The sequence below is a fragment of the Anguilla anguilla genome, chromosome 13 (genome assembly GCF_013347855.1).
Source record: "Anguilla anguilla isolate fAngAng1 chromosome 13, fAngAng1.pri, whole genome shotgun sequence".
In the NCBI taxonomy this organism is placed as follows: domain Eukaryota; kingdom Metazoa; phylum Chordata; class Actinopteri; order Anguilliformes; family Anguillidae; genus Anguilla; species Anguilla anguilla.
The window spans coordinates 33,930,259-33,944,741 of record NC_049213.1 but is presented as its reverse complement, the minus strand read 5'-3'; the positions used below and the strand labels follow the sequence as shown (position 1 = coordinate 33,944,741).

General features: G+C 44.1%; 1 protein-coding gene across 3 annotated transcripts in view; it reads left to right on the top strand.

Moving 5' to 3' along the window:
- The window catches only part of LOC118211227 (S-adenosylhomocysteine hydrolase-like protein 1), a 39,309-nt gene that overhangs the window by 14,662 nt on the left and 10,164 nt on the right, over positions 1-14,483 (top strand). For 2 of the 3 annotated variants that reach the window (XM_035388258.1, XM_035388256.1), the window contains exons 2-7: positions 6,461-6,572; positions 7,132-7,275; positions 9,973-10,073; positions 10,651-10,753; positions 13,476-13,570; positions 14,036-14,142. In XM_035388258.1, coding sequence (XP_035244149.1) covers positions 6,461-6,572; positions 7,132-7,275; positions 9,973-10,073; positions 10,651-10,753; positions 13,476-13,570; positions 14,036-14,142 — 662 coding nt within the window. The remainder of the gene's footprint in view (positions 1-6,460; positions 6,573-7,131; positions 7,276-9,972; positions 10,074-10,650; positions 10,754-13,475; positions 13,571-14,035; positions 14,143-14,483) is intronic. The other variant, XM_035388257.1, reaches the window with a different exon arrangement.

Here is a 14,483-nt window from a genome sequence, read left to right as displayed (position 1 = left end):
GAATCCGCAGAGGCAGGCTGAGCTTGCCCCTTTTTCTTTTGAAGCTGCAAGGGGATATCTAATTCACGGATATATCTCATTCTCATGCATGGCGTGAAGGAGAGGAGGCCGGCCATTGAGAGGGAGAGAGATAGAGAGAGAAAGAGCGAGTGAGAGAGAAAGAGATAGTGAGGGAGTCAAGGGAGATGGGGGGAGAGAGAGAGGGGTGCCCAGAGAGCCCAGTGTTGGGACTGAAGTAAAGTCCTCCCGTGAGAATACCCACCAATGCCCAACAAAAGCTGTTGGGTTTGTGTACATGCCAGTGCTGCCCAAACACCTCGCCTGTTGAGGCTGGTCCAATCTCCAAATATTGCATATCATCAGAACATGGTGCCAGACATGGTGTTAACAGTACAGCACTCTCAAACTGGCGCGTCCTCTCGCAGCTGGCCAGATCACCTCTGTGAACTGTGGGAAAAAAGCTCCACTCCAATTTTAGGCTGCGTTTGATTTTTTTTTTTTTAAATAGCTCATTAATGAGCACTAACCAGATGGTTGGCCACATGGATTCATCTAAAGGGCAACTAGACTACTGTGGGCACTATCCTGGGTTATTCAAGGCTTCAGTTTTATGTAGGCCTGAAGGTCCTAGGGGTGCACTATAGATTGCATATAAAATTACTTCTCTACCATTTTGTGTTTTTTAAAGTATTGTTGCTGCTGTACTTTGTGTAGGAGGAAAATGCTGGGAAATGGCTTGAACTGTAAAGCGATGGAAATTGCACATCCTCAATTATTATTATTTTTTTCCAGGGCTTTTCTCTTTTTTTTTTTTTTACACTCCTGCTACATGGTGAACATCAGTACGTGCATCCGCTAATGGGCTAGCCTGGGCTAGCCTGTGAACTTCCATGCACTTAGATTACTCCTGTATGTAGGCTATTCTCTGTTTAGTGACTCTCAGTATTGATGTATGAAATTTGATGAATGCACTACAGCCTTCTATGATGAATAATATGCGTACAGTTTTTTTATTTGTTTTAGTGTTTACAGTTTCACTGTTTTCAGTAGGAATATCATCTTAAATATCATGGATATGTCAACCATTAGCCTATTGGCTGCCTAACCAGCAGACCCTAAGGGTTTTAATGCAGGGGTTTTCAAGGGACCCCCACCCCATTTTTATATTTTATATAAAAGTTATATATTTTGAAATCTTTTCCAAACTCTGTATATAGTCATTGTATATGAAGTCTGGCCAGGGACCCCCAAGAGTACCCTCAAGGACCCACAAGGGTCTGCGGCCCCGTTGTTGAAAGCCCAGGCCCCAGGGTTTAATGGATAATGGACGAGGACCGTATCTCTTTTATTTTTGGTTTCATGAGGAAATAGCGACTCCCTTTTCAAAAGTTTTTTAGCTGTATTCCCTTTTTAGTGCTTTCAGTCGAGGCACAAACAGGCTTTATAGGGGGAGCATGGCATCACGGAGTCAGGTGCCTATCAGTCCCTGTCCCCCTCTTTAATCTCCATACAACTGCTGAGGCTTTTCTCACTGGTTCTGACTGAGCCTGTGCAGTAGCCCTGGTCCTCCTAGGCGAGTGGGGGCAGTGGTACTTGCACTGGGAACATTCACTTGTTGTGGCTTTGATGTGAAGAGTTTTGTCTGTGTGCATTGGGATAAAAACAGATAATGGACAATCCAGAGTTTCTGAAGCACCTTATTTACACCCCTAATCAGGGCTCTACAGTGCTCCCGTTTTATGTGCATTTGCTCCTGTAGATTGATGTGTTCTAGCTGGAAAAACAATTTAGCAGCACGTAATAATAATACATTTCATTTATATAGCGCCTTCAAAGCGTGGAGCACAAAGTGCTTTCCAAAGCAGATAAAATAACATGGTATAAAGAAAATTACAGCGCAGCGCGTACGTCTGCTAATTCTGATGCATTAGTGTGCTTCTAAATTTTTCAACCAAGGAGCGCTTTCAACCAAGCCAATCGCCATGCAGCCTTTATTTGTGTGGTTTATTTATTTGCTAGGCCTTGGCCTCCATCCTGCCCCCGCTCGGTCTCTCACAGCTGTGGCATTTGACTGACATTTCACTTGAATCGGGGATGCCCCCAGATTGCGGCTCAACCCCCGACTAATTGTGCTCCCCAGGGCATGAATGGCAGGGACCTGCTGGCACAGAACAGCCCCCCCCCGCGCTTTTTTTAAATTTATTTTAACAAGGGGGTCTACTCAACCTCAACCAACAGCAGTCATTTCCCTTAGTTTCATATATATACAAAAAAACATTATTATTGTTATTATTATACTACATCTTCCAAGGACGTTCAAATAAATCTTAACCTGGAAGGCAGGTTGTTTAAAAGTCTGGTTTGTTTAAAAAAAAAAAAAAACCTCAATGATACTACAGGACTTACTGTACATACGGCTAAAAAAAGTTTATGCATTAATTATGTATAATTATAATTATGCATTGTATGCATTATAAAACATTAATAGAACAGGTAGACTAATTAAAAATAAACCACAAAAATGGAAATGTGTATTATTACAATACATTCTATTATAAATACAGTGACATTATTATTATTATTATTAGTAGTAGTAGTTGCAGTATAGTAGCAGGTGTATAATTTGTTTTTGGAGCAGACTTTTTGCCGTGATTTATTTAACTCACATTTACATATTATGCATTTGAGCAGCTAGTGTTCACTGAAGCTGTGGCATGTGCATCTTGCCCCATCCGTAACTCTCTAATTCTGTCCTCCCAGGCGCGTGTATATGAGCATGTGTTCTGGGTCAAGTCTCTGGCTCTGCCGTGGCCGTTTCCAGTAAACATATTAAAGTTATTTAATGCCCCTCCGTCTAAACTTTAAGCCTGTGCTGACCTGGGCATGGGTATGAGGAAATGAAAAACACAATTCCAAGTTTTTTTTTTTTTCATGCAGAAACTTCAAATCCAACTCTCACTGCTTACAGTCCTAACATGTGTGATAGATATTGTTGTTGTCAATTTATCAATTCTGCCTTTATTTAGTGGAATTTTTATTTTATTATTAGTTATTAAACTGTTAAGCGCACTTTGTGACACTCTTAACAGTCATCTTGAACTACCAAAAGGCCATAGCAACCTGCTGTTAGCTTTAACCTATCATGGATACCAGACCCTGTGGTGCATACCCAGCCTTTACCCAAGGCAGTCAAACTGTATCATATCCAAACCCCCATGAAGGCCACTGTGACCTTAGCATCAGGCTTTGTGGGTGTCAATGGGAGTCGTGGCTGCTGTTGCATTTCCGATGACTGCTCGCGTGGGACACAAAGACGACCGCTTTCTGAGAACGCATCAGATTTCATGCGCATAGATTTTTCACTTTGTGATCATCACCGTCCCTGTCGTTCAAATCGCGGAACATCGCGGATGTCTTTATTTAGCCCCGCTTGCTTAGAGTGCGTGACGGCAGGGGTTCCCAACCCTGTTCCTGGAGAACCCTTGTGTAAGCTGGTTTTCATTCCAGCCTTAATTGCATTTCCTGAGGCACAACGAGCCGTTAATGGTTTTTAAATGAGAAATGTCGATTTTTTTAGATTTCGCATTTGCATTTTTGACATTTTAGCTGATGCACTCGTCCGGAAAGGCTGAAGGTTTGCAGTGAGTGCAGATGAAGAAAAAAGGCCTAGATTCATAAATCGCCAACATCCCAATTAATCAGAAGCGGCACAAAACCCAAGCGATTGGTAATCCTTTATCAATCCTTTATCAATTGGGAGGGTGGGGGATGGGGGTTTGGGGAATATAGGGTTGACTGGGGAAGATGTGGATGTTGGGAATGGAAAACAGGGTGGAGAAAAGGTAAATGCACAGTGAGGGATGGTTTACTCTCTTAATGTCACATTATGTCATAAATGGCGTCTTTGGTTCAGTGTATTCGGCCCTGCACTGCACAGTGTATCATAGACTTTTATCAGGAAGTGAGGACAGCGTGACAGGAAGTGAGGACAATGTTTTTTTGTATTTTCCCCAAGCCTTAAATTTACCATACAGTGTCTCTTTTTCTTGTGGCCCACAATTTTGAGAGATTCATGTCCGCACTGGGTGTGATTGGCAGGGTCACCCCCACACACACTTCATGATTCAGGGTGTTCCCCAGGCCCGGGTGGGTATATTTAGGCCGCTAGGCCACGGTCGTCTGGGCCAGCGACAGACGATTGACAGACAGAGTTGCATAATGCCGTGGGGAGCTAATCGGCTTACAGGGGCGGTTAATATTTTTAGGGATGCCAACATAAGCTGGTGCTGGGCAAAGCACTGAAATACCAGCAGCGACTCGGCTGCATTCCAATCCAAACCTTACTCATGCATTACTGTCTGTGAGTTCCTTCCTTGCGCAAGTTAGAACGACTATTGAGCTGGAGGGTTCTGTCGTGAAAATTGCACTATTAAAAAAGCAGGGATTGTCAAGGCAGATTTAGTAATTACATGTCTCTATCTCTCATCTCCCTCTTGTTTAACTCTCGTGGAAAAGATGTGGGAATTTAACAGATCAGTTGTGTTTATAGCAGCTGGTAAGGCTAGTAAACAGTGGAGGAGGGACGAACCTCGGGTTTTAGGGTAAAACTAATCTCTCACCTCTGATACAATTGCAATGATTTTAGTTTAGCCTTTGGAATAGCCTATAGTAATGCCTTTGTTGTGCTTGAACTCTAATTTAAGTGCACAAAATGTACTGAAGTGATTTAAAATTAGAAACTGAACAGAGTTGAAAAGAATTGCTGTGGAGTGATCATATTTAGGAATTACGAAATCATCGTGAGCAGTTTTAATTTACAGGCTTTCCACAGATGAGATGAGATGTCTTACGCTTGATTTTTCTCTCATCTCAACCCACAAACCTTTGCTGGAACCATGTTGCTGTCGTAGTTTGTACCCTTATAATGGATCTCAGTTCAGCAAAGGCAGTTGTCTATCACCTTTATATCCTCATATCTTTTTTGTTTCACAACACTGGTTTTCAGGGGAGTATTTCTGGGATATCTTGAGCCAATAGTTTCTCAACCTGGTTCAGTTAAAAATGTATTTGTGTGGTTTTGTCATTTGTGTTATAAATTAAAAAGGCAATTTTTATTCCATGAATACTCTTTGTTTTCTCTACATATTTGTTCGTGAGGAATGATTGCTTTCATAGTTCAGTGCAATCTCAATTGCTGGCCTGTGAGTATAATGTAGGCTACTTTATTTTGGTTTACCTCTACTGGCACACTAGCAGCTAGAACTACAGCGCTGTCTTACTAGCAGTTCAATAATTAATGGAGAAAGATCGAGTGTTAAAAATAGAATGCAGTGAGCCAACTGCGTTCATAATTCATCCAAGGATGCACAAATTAAAAAATGCAGTCGGGGAGAATCGTTCCTCTGCCACCTTTAATGAAAATAAGAGAAATGGGAGCGTTGCCCTGTGTTGAAATAAGCAAGTTTGACGGAGAGGTCTGTTTCCCTGCAGGGTACGGAGCTTGAGAACTCGAAATGGACTCCGAAGACATTGTTCGCTAAGAGGAAATTCATGGCCTTCCGGCGTACGTGTAGACAAAATGCTTCATCCCCAGTAGATAAATAAATAAATGAATAATCTCTTTCTTAAGAAAAGAAAAAAGAGTAAAGGGTTGATCTATTTTATTTATTTTATTATGTTTGTCTACTGTTGTTTTTAAATTGTGTCAAGATGGATGACTCTGCTGCAAACCCAAATCTACCTACGGGTGCAAATAAAGTAACCTGAACCTGAGGGTCTGGAAGCCCAAAATCCATTTTGAAATTCGGCAGCGGTACACAGCAAGTACAGTAAATCCCTGTGTCTCCTGCTGTTTTCCTCACCGTTGAGGGCAAATGTTTTTTTCCCCCCCAAAGAACAGCTGTCTCTTGGATAACAGTTTTTTTTTTCTTTTTCTTTATTTCGGACCCAATACAAAATAGTTTGGGCCAGCTGGGCTGTGCGTTGATGACGTGTGCCATTACCTTTCTGTGCTTCCTCTGCACTTCAGTAAAGACAGTTTACAGTATGAAAGCTATCAGGCTACAGAAGTCTAACATACTGGAGCACCTTCACAAGCTTTAACCAGGAAGTTTGCCACGAGCAGAGTTTTAACTAAACAGGCAGACTAAAAATATGTAAATGCTGTGTTGCGTTTCATTAAATTTCATATAAAATATTCACTAATTCAGTATTCATCGTTTTGTGAAAGCTGTGTTCGGACCAAATGTATCTGGCCTGCAAATTGTTTTTTCTCACTGCATTTCACGCAAAATCTGTAATTTATTATTATTATTATTATTATTATTTATTTTTCATTTTTTGGCTAATCTGATTGTCCATCTGACTGTCCATCCCTGGATTAGAATTTTGGGCTGTCACAGTTGAGTTCCACCCTACCCCTCCTTCTGACTGTGTGCCTGTCCCCCTCGTCTCTCCGCAGCAGATCCAGTTTGTGGAGGACAAGCAGGAATTCAGCCGGTTCCCCACCAAGGCTGGGCGGCGTTCCCTGTCCCGCTCCATCTCCCAGTCCTCTACGGACAGCTACAGCTCAGGTACGAATCCACTGCCCCCCCCAACCCCCCCCTCGCTGTGCCCCCACCCTGTCTCTCTCTGTCATTACTGCTGGTTGCATTATTGCATTATTGCCTACCTGCTGGTGGAGAGATGAAAGAGGTCCAGCTCAATTACATCAGTGTCTCCACGTATGCAGTATATTCTATATGCCCCACTTTAGTCTTCCATATTAATTCCATTACATTTCATGTAAGCGCAGAGAAGCAGCCTAGTACATTATAGCTAATGAACAGAATGCACCGCGTTCTGTTGTGCTGTATCCATAGCTCCCATTTCCATGGCTTCCATTTGCTGGCATGGTTTGCATTAAGTCAAACTATGATCCAACCTCTGTATTTTGACACTAATGTCATTTTACTTGTTTGAGAGAGCGTTATTTATTCATTTAGAGCAGGGGTCTCAAACCTTCATCTAGATCAGGGGTCTCAAACCTTTATCTCATAACTTGTGTTCTGCATGCAAGTTATGAGATAAATCACGGCCCTTGTTCCCTTAATCGTTTGAGTGTGGTGACTGTATTTCCTGCCTATCACCCAGCTGCCTCATACACAGACAGCTCCGACGATGAGACCTCACCCAGGGACAAGTCACAGGTCAACTCCAAGGGCACCAGTGACTTCTGCGTGAAGAACATCAAGCAGGCCGAGTTTGGGCGCCGGGAGATTGAGATCGCTGAGCAAGGTGGGGAAGTGACTTCAGTGAGCCGTGTATGTGTGTATGAGTAAGAGGGAGCACATATGACCATGTGTCTTTGAGTACTTCTGTGTGTGTGTGTATGTGTGTTAAAACACTCTTTCAGATCTGTGAGAATTTTCAACAAATTATGTTACTCACCAAACCAAACAGTCATGTGAAAAAGAATTTAGTTCTGAATATTGGTTTAAAAAAACATTACCTTTTAAAATTGTCTGTAATCTTCAGGAATGTTATTGGTGTATTTCAGAGCATTCCGATTGCTGTTTCTGTCCCTATCTGGTATTTGTAGGGGAGCAGAACGTCTGGGAGCCTAAAATAGACTCGGAAAATGCTTGATACAGCAAGTAGACACAGAAAATGTAATCTTGTTACTCAGTAGGGCAAAGGCCAGCGGTCATAATTTCCTACTTTAAACCTGAAACTGAAAGGCTACACTGGGAATCTCTTCTTTCCATTTACCATAAATGCACTGTCTGCCTCTGGCCAACACACATATCTTTGAAGACCAGCACAGGTGTAGAAAAAGTATATTTGAGAAAAAAATGGCCCAAACCAAAAAAAAAAGTGTTTGGTTAGGCACAGCAAGTGTTTTATGAGTCGGTTTTAATGAAAGCCATCGACCATTCAGTCTGTTTATTAGCATTTTACAGCATATTTTATTTCTGGCTCTGGTTAGAGGTATATGCTCAAAGTGAGTTTTAACTGGAAGCTACCGATGGCTTGTAATCAGGGAAGCAGCCCATCGACAGATGGGCTCAGTAGCTCCGCCAGCCCACGCTGTGGAATATTTGATCTAGCGCAGACGCTATCGCTCGGCGGGGACGGCGATCTCCGTCTCCTCGTCGAGGCCCATAAATTAGCGCCGCTTCTAATTGACGCATCTCCACCGACGTTCCTGCCTTTTTTTTGTGCTAATCGGCACTAAATGTTCAAATTAGCCGGATTAGTCGCTCGCAGGCGTAATGACACGTCGTGCTTCGCCGCGCTCGCCGAACGGCCGCGGCGCGAGGAGGTGGGCTCGCTGGGCTCGCTGTGGGCTCCTGCGGTGCGGAGCAGACACGCCGACTCAGGGGTTGCCAGATGCTCGGTCATGGACCGGAATGTCCAATTATCTCTACGGGTCCTGATTGCGGTCCCGACCGGACAGCGTAAACATCCGCTCTGAGTAAATGATTGAAATTTGACTGATAGTTTGTAATGAATTACATGTTCTGTTTGCACTTTCCTCCCTTCCCCTCCCCTTTACCCCCCCCTAAGTTGCCTGTGTCTGTATTTGCATGGTGTCCAATTTGGTGAAGTTCTAAATCTGCCAACCCTATGCGTACTCTGAAATGTGCATATACATGTCTATTCTTAACAAAGCCTGGAACCAGAGGTCATTTTTTGCTGTGTTGGCTGCATTTTTGGATTAGGACTGAAGCAGAGCTGAGGTGTATAACCCTGACCCTGTCTTGTCCATTCAGAACATTTATTCAGCAACTATTGTCCAATTTAATTTATAATTTAGGGTTGTTTCAGTTAGTAAGTGCTGTCATTGTAGAACTCTCCCTAAGGTCAGCTAGATCAGCTTCACATCAAACGCTTTTGCACAACAGATGTTCGAGCTTGTCCTTCACAACACAGTCTGTCAAGCGCTAGTGTACTGATCACTTTTTAAAGAATTGTGTATCCTAATGCATATTATAGTTGTGAACCTGCTACAGGAATGTTAGCCAGGTCATATTCTGGGATCTCCTGGTGCCATGCTACATGACAATGCTACAGCATTCATAAGGCAGCCCAGCACGAGTGAGAGTACGCGCAGTGCTCCCATTGACCTTGACCGGTGTTGACCTTGACTGGAAGTCCCAGCCTGTAAGCCAGGAGATAAAGCGTCGCAAATCACACAATGCGATGTTGACGACAAACACACAGCGCGCTGCTGCTGCCCCTCTGCTGAACCCTCTACTAGGGACGCCTTGGAAATAGTCGGCCTTGGAAATAATGGCTTTGATAACTTGAACGTGACTCCCGCCTCAGACTCCCTCTAATTCGATTGGAAGCACCAGTGCGAGGCTATATTTAGCCCACTTCCTGGATGCGTGCCGCTAAAAGGTGTCCTGACTGCAACACAATTGCAGAGCTTTTTTTTCATGCTCATAGCCATTGTTTTAAAAGATAAGAGTCTGAGAAGTGGGAGGGAAACAGAAGTGTTCATGCGTCTATTGGTCTAGTTGGTTATAGCTGCAGGAGCTCTATTCTTTTATGCTGTGGCAATGTAACGGTATCGCACGGTATTTTTATGGTACTAATCTTGCTAAAACCATTTTTCCTTTAATACTGGTCAGCTGCAGACTTTGAGCCTGTAGTTCCCACCAGTCACTTCTGCATTTTCTGTCTCTATAATGGTGTAGATATACAGTCTTGTGTGTTGTTAAGATTTAGGCTCCCCCTGATTGCTGTGAAACATGTTCCTTTTTAGGTTTCATTCTACAGTCAGTTGACAGTTTTTTTTAATTTGCTTTATTCTTCTTTTATTTTGTTTTGTGGTTGGGAAAGCTCTTCGGGAACGTAGACAGTGTTTATTTTGGCTGTTTGGTTGGAGGGGCTCATGAGAACCAGGCTGAGGTTAAGGGGGGGGGGGGGGGGGGGGGCGCTGATTTCGGAGCTCATCTCTGGGTTCCCTCTCCGTTCCTCCCGCAGACATGTCCGCCTTGATCTCGCTGAGAAAGAGAGCGCAGGGGGAGAAGCCGCTGGCCGGGGCCAAAATCGTGGGCTGCACCCACATCACTGCCCAGACCGCGGTAAGTGCGCCTCGGACATGTCCCTCAGATCCCCCCCCCCCGTTGCAGTTCCATCCCAGCAAATATACTGGGGTATGCAAAGAGTAACATGTGTCTGACAAATCTCAGCGGGAACATTTCTATCCAGAAACACTGCTGCCTTGTAAGCAGGAGTTTTTCCCCAGCCCAGCATACTGCTGCTACGCGGGTTCTTGAGTAAGACGGATGTAAGACGTGGGCTTTCCGATCTTGTTATCACCCCCAGACGGTGGTTCGTTCATGTGATATTTGTTATTTTGTACCGGAGCAAGATTATTTTGTTTGACTCTGTGTCTGCCTCTCCCTGTAGCAGCTGCTTAATCTAATCAGCGTCATGTTTTTTCCATGAGTAAAGGATCTTGTTTTTCTTTTTTCGTTCTGTATGCATCACATTTTCCATTGCTGAAAGTAGCAACCTATGTGAACGAAATAAAAAAAGAGAAGTTTTAAGTCACAATTCCCCCAATACACCACTGACATTAGCTACAATGTGCATTAAAGTCAGCTTGAGCTGCTTGCTGTTCATTGGTCCCTCACTGATTTCTGTACCTCCTCCCAGGTCCTGATTGAGACGCTGGTTGCCCTCGGCGCCCAGTGCCGCTGGACAGCCTGTAACATCTACTCCACTCAGAACGAGGTGGCAGCTGCTCTGTCCGAGATAGGTGAGGAAGCAAACCGGCATGTTGCCTGTGTCACTGTGACGTTTAACAGGGGCGCTGTATGGAGGGGGGGGGGGGGCTTAGGATGATTCCAAGGACCCTCATTAACAGGGACCCTCGAAAAATATTAGAAATTCCTGGTGGTGCCCTTGACACTAAGTCACTGAACATAAAAGCACAACAGCAACAGGCAACACGTCTGGACCAGGCATACTGATTTACTTCATTTCAATTATATTATTTTTTTATGTGTGCCTGTGAAAGGTTTACTGTCCTGGTTCCTTTTTTGTCCTCTTTTACCGTGCCAAAGTGTCCAAAAATATATGGAATACTGGAAAATCCTCATATTGTAGAGCCACTGAAATGCTGGTTTTTAGCTGAGAGGTCAGCAAATTATAGAACAGAAATGGGAAACATTCAGTTGCTGTTGTCCAGATCCAGTTTTCTCCCTGACCACTTAACTCTTTTGTTTGCCACTGTCTGCTTGGATTCTGGGTCCTGCTCAGGTTTTTGTCAGGATATCATATCGATATTGCTTGATGAAATGTGCTATTCATCGTAACACATTTACACATTTGTGTAATACGTAACACATTTAATACAATTTTGTCAAATCGTTTTTTAACTGTCTCTGATGACTCCCTCGGGGTGCTTAAGTCACACGATGCGAGCGTGTGCGGTTTGGCAGTGGGGTTGGCGGTTGGTGGAAAGCAGAATTTCTTATTGCACCTCGTATCTCACCACTAATGAGCTAATGAGGACCCCCTTGATACCATCCTCGGCTATGAATGATGGCAGTGTTTTACAATGCAGCCTCCAAGAGGACGGGAGAGATAGAGAAGTGCCGAGTGCCTAGCATGTAGCCGCAACGGGCTCTGCAGTGTTATGCTTATGTAATAAGAGCTGTCCATCGGGGCTTTAGCTGTGCGTGATGACAGCCAGCAGTGGGGAAATAAAATAATTTTATTCCTCTAAAATGGGGGGGGGGGGGGAGCATGGGGTGTATGAAAAGGGCTATAATTCCTACACGGATCACCTAATGTGGATGTAAATACCCTTAAATTCAAGCTGACAGTCTGCAGTTTAACCTCATATTAATTTCATTTCAAATCCAATGTGCTGGAACACGTAGCATACAAAAAAATGTGTCTCTGTCTCAATACTTTTTCATTTAACTCTACGTCAACCCCACTGTCACAAACCCTCGGTGGGTTCCCTAATGCACACTTTTATGCAAGTCAGATTTTATCAGGCGTAGCTTCCAAAACCCCATCTGCCTGCATATCATACAGAATTTCTCATAAAAAAAAATATTTTCGGGACCGCAGTGTAAAATGTAATCTCCCTGCTGCTGAATAAAGGTGAGGGAGGGGCCGCTCCCTCCGGGCGAGCGAGCGCGTCTTTCGTCTCTCTGATCTCTGCCGAAGCAGGGAGGAGGATCATCGCCGACTCTTTTTTTTGGAAGTCCGGCACGGTATCACCCTCCAACATCCAATCCGAACTTCAAACAATAAGAAAAAGGCTCACCTCCCCCCCCTCCCCCCCCCCGCACTGTGCAGGACACGGGGTGCATTTATGAAATCAAAGCGCTGTGTTGCGTAACTGCCGTACCTGAAGGCACAGAGGAGCGTCTGTTCGTCCTGGCCTGATTCGTTTTAACAGTCGCATAAGCCCAGATGTCTGCTCTTAAGCCCCTGTTCGTGATATTAATACGGCTTTAACGGCAGATTAAATGGAAATGGAGCGCATTGTATTTGACCGCAGTTAAATGGCCTTTAGAATGTAGAATTGAGTCTCTCCACGGGAGGCATCTTCCGAGATTAAGGATAAGGCCTAGGAGGGCTTTAAGTGATTTTCTTCAGTTGCAGTCGCCAAATCATCTCCTCGATGCTTTAAAAGCTTGAGGCCAAATCTTGTTTCCTTTTAAGGCTGCCGTTTTTGTTTTGCCTCTGTTATTTAACTGGGCTTCTGACCAGTGCTCTTTCAGAGTTTGTTTCTGGTTACTACGTTGTGCTTCTTGTGTGGCCCTACACTTCTTTCCACCTAAAAGAGACAAGATCATGTGAGGTTTGGTGCTTTTTCACATTGTTAATCCATCTGCAGTAAATGTTTGTCCAGTAATACCACCCTTAATTTAAACAGTATGTCTGCAGTCAGTGTTGAAGGTCCCAATAAGCTTTCCCCCGGCAGATGGTTTTTTGCCAACTGTATCTAACATGTGGCCCAATCAGCTGTCAGCTACTGCCATTTGCATGCATTAGGATACACTGAACATTTCCAATCATGTGACTGTCAGGCAGCCGTGTCATTGGCTGTTGTGCATTAGTGTAGCCCAGTGAGCGAGCCACTTTAACATTAAGGATGTTAATGAATTATTTCTGTTGCTGGTGGCCAATGTTGGAGTCTTCTTGTTCGCCCTTTAAGTTAACAATGGGCCAACTTAGTGCTGGCCTGTGAATAAAAGTATAATTATGCCAACATCAAGACGGATATTGGGTCATGTTTTCTGGCCATTTTATCTAGTAACAATGGAACTGGTTAAATTTGTTCTGTGCTCACTCAGTACAAATATTCTCAATGTAATTTGCACTTAAGTCATGGAAATTGAGCAGAAATGTTGTACTTGAATGGGACAGAAATGTGCAGCTGCTTTAGGAAACTGCTCGTAGAGATGTGGTGGAGTGTGGGGTTGCCGGGGGTAACGGTGTGTATCGTGTTCCTCCAGGCGTGTCCGTTTTTGCCTGGAAGGGGGAGTCGGAGGATGACTTCTGGTGGTGCATCGACCGCTGTGTCAACATGGAGGGCTGGCAGCCGAACATGGTGTGATTCACATTCTCTCTTTTGCATAATTACATAATGTCGCTTCTGCACATCCATCAGGCGCCCACTTCTCCCTTCAGTATCGCGTGTGGATGTGCTCTGTGATGGACGTAATGTTCACTGTCCTTAATATCCATTTGGCAGTGAGTCTAAATTTTTTCCATCATCATTAGTCTTTATGGCTATTTTACCGACACCTGTTACGAAGCCATGCGGCATTCTTCCCTTTTGAGAACAGGCTAGAATAACACAAACATAACACCCCAGTTTGTTCCATCGGCAGGACAGCTGAGACACAGAATTTACCCTGCGATTATGCGCTTTATTGCAAAGGCAAATCGTTTCACACGAAACCTGAAGTAAAATCACCATGGAGGTTTCAATGCAGTGCTCATAAATATGGGACCAAGGGTCTAATCATCGTGGTGTTAGACTTGACAATGGGGTTCACTGTTCTTCCATCAGATCCTGGATGATGGCGGTGACCTGACTCACTGGGTGTATAAGAAGTACCCCAGTGTCTTCAAGAAGATCCGGGGCATCGTGGAAGAGAGCGTCACTGGGGTGCACAGGTAGGCTGGTCCGAAATGACACCTGGAGTGGGCGTGTATCTCAGCTTTGAAGCAGTGACTTCTTATATCAACACTGCTGCAAACAGTCAGCTCTGTAGAGCTATGCTAAGGTGGCTCAACCAAGATGATAATTCGATAAAGTGTTGGTGAAGTCCCTGGGGGTGGGGGTAATTTAGATAAATCACCCAACCAAATCCAACAAACATCATGTGAGATTGTGAAAGGAGGCATATTGTACAGAGGGGTTGAGCAGGTCTGATCTTTAAGGTCAAAAGGGCAAAGCTTATCCTGATTTCTGTGCTATTAGGAGGCATTGCATGCCAGCACACCTCCTGAACTAG